This window comes from Bos javanicus, chromosome 3 (genome assembly GCF_032452875.1).
Source record: "Bos javanicus breed banteng chromosome 3, ARS-OSU_banteng_1.0, whole genome shotgun sequence".
NCBI classification, from domain to species: Eukaryota; Metazoa; Chordata; class Mammalia; order Artiodactyla; family Bovidae; genus Bos; species Bos javanicus.
The window spans coordinates 54,985,379-54,993,289 of record NC_083870.1 but is presented as its reverse complement, the minus strand read 5'-3'; the positions used below and the strand labels follow the sequence as shown (position 1 = coordinate 54,993,289).

Sequence of the window (7,911 nt, the reverse complement as noted above, 5' to 3'; positions counted from 1 at the left end):
TCTTTAGATCTCATTTTTAAAGGAAAAAGTTATTTCTGGCTTAAGGTTCCTTTTACCATTTTTGAAGTGTCAGAGAGTTCACATGATCAAAGTCTGCAGACTTTAATATAGTTGGGTAGGAGTTTCGGGGGAAGGTGTCTACTAGAGCTATACAGAAACAGAAAGCAGGATCCAATACAAACCGAAAGCCCCAAGTGTCTGTGCATTCATCCACCGTTAGTCTCATTCTGTGTTGTCCATTCTTCTAAATTTTTAGGATCCACATGTACTTCACTGGGAATGGTTACCTTCTCACTCATCTCCACTACCTTTTAAGAATATTGGAGCCAATAGTCATATCATAATTGTATTATAACCTAATTGTATTTGTATTGTACAATGTAATTGTATTACATATTACAGTTGTATTAATATGTATACATATAATACACATATTATGTATTATATGTATATAATACATATAATATGTATATGCAATACATATATTCAGAAAACTAAGATCATGGCAACTGGTCCTATCATTTCATGGGAAATAGATGGGGAAACAGTGGAAACAATGTCAGACTTTATTTTGGGGGCTCCAAAATCACTGCAGATGGTGACTGCAGCCATGAAATTAAAAGACTCTTACTCCTTGGAAGAAAATTTATGACCAACCTAGATAGCATATTGAAAAGCAGAGACATTACATTGCCAAAAAAGGTCCATCTAGTCAAGGCTATGGTTTTTCCAGTGGTCATGTATGGATGTGAAAGTTGGACTGTGAAGAAGGCTGAGTGTGAAGAATTGATGTTTTTGAACTGTGGTGTTGGAGAAGACTCTTGAGAGTCCCTTGGAGATCCAACCAGTCCATTCTAAAGGAGATCAGCCCTGGGAATTCTTTGGAAGGAATGATGCTAAAGCTGAAACTCCAGTACTTTGGCCACCTCATGCGAAGAGTTGACTCATTGGAAAAGACTCTGATGCTGGGAGGGATTGGGGGCAGGAGGAGAAGGGGACGACAGAGGATGAGATGGCTGGATGGCATCACTGACTTGATGGACGTGAGTCTGAGTGAACTCTGGGAGATGATGATGGACAGGGAGGCCTGGCATGCTGCGATTCATGGGGTCACAAAGAGTTGGACACGACTGAGCGACTGAACTGAACTGAACAAGTTCAGGGTATATAGGTGTCTTTGCAGACCTTGTTTTCTTGGGAGCAGAATAAAAGCACTGTTGTTGTTATTCAGTCACTAAGTCCTGTCCAGTACTCTTGCCTGGAGAACTCCATGGACAGAGGAGTGTGGCAGACTACGGTCCATAGGGTCTCAAAGAGTTGGATTTTCTATTTGCATTTCTAATGAGTTCTGACAATTCATCTGTAACACTAAAGAATTTCCTTAATAAATACATTCTGTGAGGACTGTGTAATACCCAGTCAACAGGCAACAGACCCTCGTGAGCACACCATACACAAGTCTAAGGAGAAAGGGAAAGGGATGTAGTAATGTCCAGAGAAGCTCACTCTTCCTGTACTAAGTACTGTGTGAAAAAACGGTTGCCTTGCTGTCTTCCTCCAGAATTGTTCAACAAGTACTTGTGTAGAACTTTGATTCCATCAGTAATTTAACAAATATTTATTAATTATAAAGTCTGGAAGAGGCCTGGAGCCTTAAGATATGTGTAACTTTATTCCAACAGACGACCACTTGGGACTGAACATCAGAGCAGTGCAGGTTCCTTTCTCTCTGCTTTAACAGTCCTTTCCCTCACTCCTGACCCCTTCCTTTCTCTAAGCCACAATCGCTTCATGGCACAAATGCGTGTGCCTGTTTCTTGTTTGCATTACTTGTCACATGTGTCAGGAAGATTTGATGGGGAAACAGAACTCCTCACTGCCCCCTCACCCCCTTTTCCAGACCATCCAGACTTCCGGTATTCAGGATATTCCTCTGATGACACCAGAGGGTCTTTGGGGACTGGACCAGCTGAAGGACTTATTCCAGAGACTTTGGTAGGAGAAGTGGCAATTGAGCATTAACCCTGAACCCTTCAGAAAGCAGAGTCATCCTACAGACTCTGCAGTTTGTCAGCATGTGGGTGGCATGTTCAGTGAGAAATGGATCCTTCTCACATCAAAAGCACAGTTTTATTTCAATAGACATTCCTTGAACTGGTAACAGTTATGGTGACAATAGGAATTTTGCCAATTACTGGCTCTTTTGTTTGCTATTTTAAACAATATCATTGTTCTGTGAGCCAAATGTGGTGGCTTCATTGCTGGGCAAGTCTCCTGGGAGGGAAACTGGAGGAACTCAGAGCATATGGGTTGTGCAGTCTCTCCCAGAGAAAAGTGGCAGGTTCAGATGGGTGTGTGTGTACTTTCTGCCTGAATTTTTCAGTACCAGTTCCTAAAATTGTGCCCTTTGTTTTGAGAACCATAAGCAGCAATTAATGTAGTAAGGAAGTAGCAATTTGGGCCCCTGATGGGTGGAAGCTTATGTATTTATTCATGTGTATTGTTTGAACACCTGAAGCCTCAGTGGTGGTCTTTGTGGTGGGAGTTAAGTTTCAGTGAAGATCATCTAGTAGACAGGATCATGAGGTGGTTGCTGCTAAGTCGCTTCAGTCGTGTCCGACTCTTTTGACCCCATAGATGGCAGTCCATGAGGCTCCCCCGTTCCTGGGATTCTCCAGGCCAGAACACTGGAGTGGGTTGCCATTTCCTTCTCCAGTGCATGAAAGTGAAAAGTGAAAGTGAAGTCGCTCAGTCGTGTCTGACTCTTAGCGACCCCATGGACTGTGGCCCACCAGGCTCCTCCGTCCATGGGATTTTCCAGGCAAGAGTACTGGAGTGGGGTGCCATTGCCTTCTCCACATGAGGTGGTAGAGGAGATAAAATGTAAACAGGTCATTTCAATGTCAAAATTATATAAAAATCCTGTGCTCTGAGTGAAACATAGTACAATGAGGGCACAAAGAAGGGACACCATGCCCAGTTCATTTTAAGCACAAGGCCTAGCATTAGACCGCTGAGAAGAATTCTTAAATGTTGTGTTGAAATTGAAGAAAACCTCTTCTTTGAACACATTGTCTTCATAAGGTGTAGCAGGAATTTGGAGGTCGTAACATTCCAGCAGACTTTATACCTAAAAATAACTTAGAGACTAGAAGTTCAAAGCCTTAATGACAACAACAGTATGATACACATCTGGTGCTTTCTGCTTCCTGCTCTAATAAGTAGATTCCTCCTGCGGAGTTGACTTTTTATTTCTCACAGTATTCAACACTTGCATCTTGTCATAAGAACTATTCCATCCCATGTATTATTATTTCTTATTTAATGTTAATAATTCTATTTATGTTTGAATAGGTGATAAATCATACAAAATATAAAATCCACAGAAGAATATGTCAGGTATTTTTTGCCTCAAATATGCAGGTCCATTCCTATTTTGCTCATGGATACCAGTTTCTTTCGTGCTTCCAGAGATAGAAGATAATATATTCATATATTGATTATGTTTTAAATCAGTAATGCAACTCACAGACTTTCTGCATCTTAACTTTTTTTTTTTACTTATGATACATCTTGGAGATTTTCTCACATTACGACAAATAGAGTTTCCCTTTTCACTTTAGTGATATAGAGCATTCCTGTGTAATTGTGTCTCAGGATTTACCTCAAGCATATGACAGGGGAACTCTAAAGATGTTTCCAGTCTTTTGGAATTATAACAATCCTTCAATGAATGTACCACCATTCATTCCATATTCAGCTTGGGTACATAAATGTTTAACATAAATCCCTAAGTGAGAACTTGCTGGATCAACAGTGTTTGCATTTAAATTTTGGTATACATCTGTATCAATCTGCACTCTTCCTAGCAAATATCAGGCTGCCAATTTCCTGTAACCCTTGCCAGACCAGTGTCCTGTCAAAACTATACTTCTTGGCCCACTGAGAGGTGACAGTTATCTCCTAATTATACTTTGCATACCTTTTATAATCAGCAAAGTTAAACATTTTAATTATCTTCTTATATGTTTACCCATTTAAAAAATGTGGTTGTTGTCCTTTCCTTGCTGATTTATGAGGGCTTGTTAGATCGAGCCTAAAGAAACTCTCTCTGTGTCTATATCATAGTTGACTGTCCCTTCTCTTTATGCTTTGCTTAAAACTTTGCTATGAATCAATCATTATCTTTTAACTCATTTTGCATTTCTTTAAATTGGCCAAGTCAATCAAGATTATTCATATATTTGGATATCAGGCCCTGATTATTTGGTAATAACTTATTTTTAAACTTTTCTTGATTGAAACTACTGTGACATATACTTCAAGGTTTAGCCACCCTTACATGAAGTTTTTTTTCATGTACTTAACAGGAATTGTCAGCTCATTTAACAACTCACCTGAGATCCATCATATCTATACACTGTTAAGAAATCTAGATCGTGAGGCCATTAATATAAGGCCAATTTGTGTCAGAAGCCTTACATTTTCTAGGAGCCTATCATCTTTAGTTCTTTCGATTTCCTTTTGTAGTTGAAGTATCTCTTCATGTAATTCATTGGCTTTCCTTTCAAATCCTTCAGTAAGCATTTCTTCTTGTATCTGTAAAAAGAAGACAGTGCCCTGTTGAAAATATCCAACTATCAGAATTTCATATCTAACAACTACAGGAAATCAGCACCTGTGTCTATTTCTATATGGCCTTAGATGCTTTTTGATGAGTTTGTCCAATATTTCTAAACGTTTGGATGTGGGTGGGTAGAAAGAGTATTCAGAGTTTATAGCTTCCCAGGATTGACCTATACCAGTGACCCCAACCTTTTAGGCACCAGGAACCAATTTCATGGAAGACAATTTTTCCACAGACCAGAGGAGGGGAGAACGGTTTCAGGATGATTCAAGCATATTGTATTTATGTGCACACTATTCCTATTACATTATAAAGCAGAATCAAAGGGAACCCCGAGCTTGTTTTCCTACAACTAGATGGTTGCTGCTGAGGGGATGGGAGACAGTGACGTCTGAAACGTGTTGCTTATGTCCAGTCTACTAGGTAATCTCATTTCAGTTGCTGTTACTGCAAAAAACCCTGCTTCATGAAGACAGGATGTTGAAATGGAAGCAAGCTTTTCAGTGCTTTTGTGGCAACCTCAGGATATTTCACTTTGACGTTAATCTGGAAAGTATTTGACATTTGAAGCTGTCTCAAACATACTTTTAAGGCCACTGTAATTTGGAATTTCATGCAAATTCATCCTGTTCTAGCACGGATAAAGTTGATTCATTTGGTTTATTCACAAATGGGTCTTGGATCCTTTCGTTTCCAGTTTAGGGGTCTTCTGTGTTTGGGAAGTGAGGTTCAAACTGTTTTGAAAGCCGAGATAGATGTTCACACACCGGTTGGGAGAAAGAGGCCCTGGCTCAGTCTTTTTCAAATCTCTGCTAATGTTTGAAACATGTCAAAAATCCCAGTGTTCACTCATCATCCGCATACTTACAGTTTGCCTTTAAATGCAGCCATTTTATCTGCTGGCTTGAACACAGTTGTCATTCTTCCATGAAGTTGACAGATTGACTTTGTTGAATATGTCACACAAGTAAGCAAGTTTGGGTCACAACCCATTGTGTGTCACTGAAATGTGCTGCCAATGGTGACTGTCTTTCTAAAAGGAATCTCTGGAGCGGCTCTCTTAACTCAAAAACTCTGGCCAGGGACCTACCTTTAGAAAGCTATCCCACTTTTGTGTATAAGAGGAGATGTGTGTGCTCTGCATCTGTTTCCTCACAGAGCTGGGCAATCAGACATGAGCTAAGGGCCAATACTTTAATGTGGTTGACAATTTTAATCACATTGTGCAAAATGTTGTTACGTTCCAGTGACATTTTTCATCTAGCCAGCATTTCTCTAAGGATAACACAGTGCATAGACTCACATTCAGAAGCAAGCTCTTTGACCTGAATAGTGAATCGAGAAAGCCATCAGTCATGGCAGCCACTCCGTCCATGCACATACTAACACAGATGCCCGATTCAGGTGTCCTGATATGTAATCATTCAAAGACTTGAATAGTTCTGTGGTTGTGGTGTTGGTTGGCAACAAAACTGCACATAACATATCCGCCTGCACATCCTCTCATCCTCTGAAAAATAGATTCCTCAAAAACAAGACTGTTGCTTTGTTGTCAACATTCATAGACTTGTCAGCCTGGATTTCATACCACTGTGACTCATTAACCTCTAACAATTGTGCCTCAATGCCCTCTGCTATTTCAAAAATTCATCTAGTTTCAGTGCTAGCCAAAAGAGGAACACGTGCCATCTTCTGAACTGCAGCCTCTCCTAAAAGTTCCTGACAAATGTCCTTGGCAGTTGGCAGGATCAACTCTTCACCAACTCTTCTTAGCTCTAGCATGTGGTTAGCCACTAAGAATGATGCTTTCAGTGCAGACACGTTTGATGAAGTGGTGGCCTTCAATAATTGCTTCTGTTCTTCTTGTTCACATTTTTTTTCTTTTGAAAAATTGCAAAAGCTTGTCCTTTAATACAGAGGGCTTGGTTTCTATGTGGCGAATCAGTTCTGAGGGTTTCATGGCTTCGATGTGTAGCTGGTCACTACATATTATACAAAGTGGGTTGGAGAATGTGAACCACCTATTGCAATGGACCTGTATTTTAAGTAGAGCTTTTGGTTATTTTCTTTTAAATGCAACTTTCATTTTGTTGGCAGTCTTAGAGTCTTCTGCTATCTTTCCCCCTTTTTAAAGAATCTCTCCAGTGACTTTTTTTTTAAATTATTTTGGCTAGGCTTAGCTTGTGAGCTCACCAAAACTGTGATTGAGACAAGTGAGCAGTGTGGAAAAGAGGCAGGGACAGAAGTGGTAAATAAAATAATCAGTGGGCCATGTATGGACTAAAATAAGTGTTGGATTCTTACTTGAAACCTGCCATCAGATGTACAATTGAAGTACATCAACTCACTTGCCAGTATAGAACCTGCCACTAGATGCAGCTTAATTGTCACTTGCCACTCACTGATAGGGTTTTGATATGAGTCTGCCAGCAATTGATTTATGATGGCTCTGTGCAGTCAAACCTCTCTGCTAATGATAATCTGAATTTGCAATCACTCCCCAGAGTCACTGCCTCAGCTCCAGCTCAGATCATCAGGCATTAGATTCTCATAAGGAACACGCAACCTAGACCCCGTGCACGCACAGTTCACGATAGGGTTCAGGCTCCTCTGAGAATCTAATGCCGCCACTGATCTGACAGGAGTCAGAGTTCAGGCAGTAATGTGAGTGATGGGGAGTGGCTGTAAATACAGGCTTTGCTCACTTGCTCACCACTCACCTCCTGCTGTGTGGCCCAGTTGGTAATAGGCCACATCTGCTACCAGTCTGTGCCTGTGGGCTGGGGACCCAAGCTCTACACCATCTCCCTGGGCAGGGAGGATCTGTGCCTCAGTCAGGCCTTCAAGCTATACCAGTAATGTGTTCCAGCCCTAAGAATGCACTCTGGGAGGGAATGTAGGTGAATTCTGAATATTTCTCAGTTCCCCTGAGATAAAATGGCCACACTCATGTCACAAATAATGAGATCTGCTGACCCTCTTTAGGACACTGACTATCAAACTCTAGGTTTGAACAAAGAATATATTTACTCTAGGTATGTAAAATGAATCAGGCAGATCTGGAAATAAATATAGCAAATTTTAGAGCTTTCAGCATCCCATATATCATACCAGGCACAATGTGATATCTTCAAGAGCAGATGGAACTATTCTCTGTCTCTGATGGTTGTACCAAAAATTCTAATGACTCTAACACTGAAGTCCTATTCATGTTGGGGCAAATATGACACTATAATCACCACAAACAGCAGTTCAGGAGCCTGGGCCATGTTAGTTTCCCTTCC

At 40.6% G+C, this 7,911-nt stretch overlaps 1 protein-coding gene across 5 annotated transcripts in view; it reads right to left on the bottom strand.

Annotated features, from left to right (window-relative positions):
• Positions 1 to 3,298: 3,298 nt before the first annotated feature.
• The window catches only part of LOC133244316 (guanylate-binding protein 2-like), an 80,709-nt gene continuing 76,096 nt past the window's right edge, over positions 3,299 to 7,911 (bottom strand). For 4 of the 5 annotated variants that reach the window (XM_061411333.1, XM_061411334.1, XM_061411339.1 and 1 more), the window contains one exon: positions 3,299 to 4,599. In XM_061411333.1, the coding sequence (XP_061267317.1) occupies positions 4,414 to 4,599 (186 nt within the window). In that variant the 3' untranslated portion in view covers positions 3,299 to 4,413. Of the gene's footprint in view, positions 4,600 to 5,717; positions 5,788 to 7,911 lie in introns of all 5 variants that reach the window. The other variant, XM_061411336.1, reaches the window with a different exon arrangement.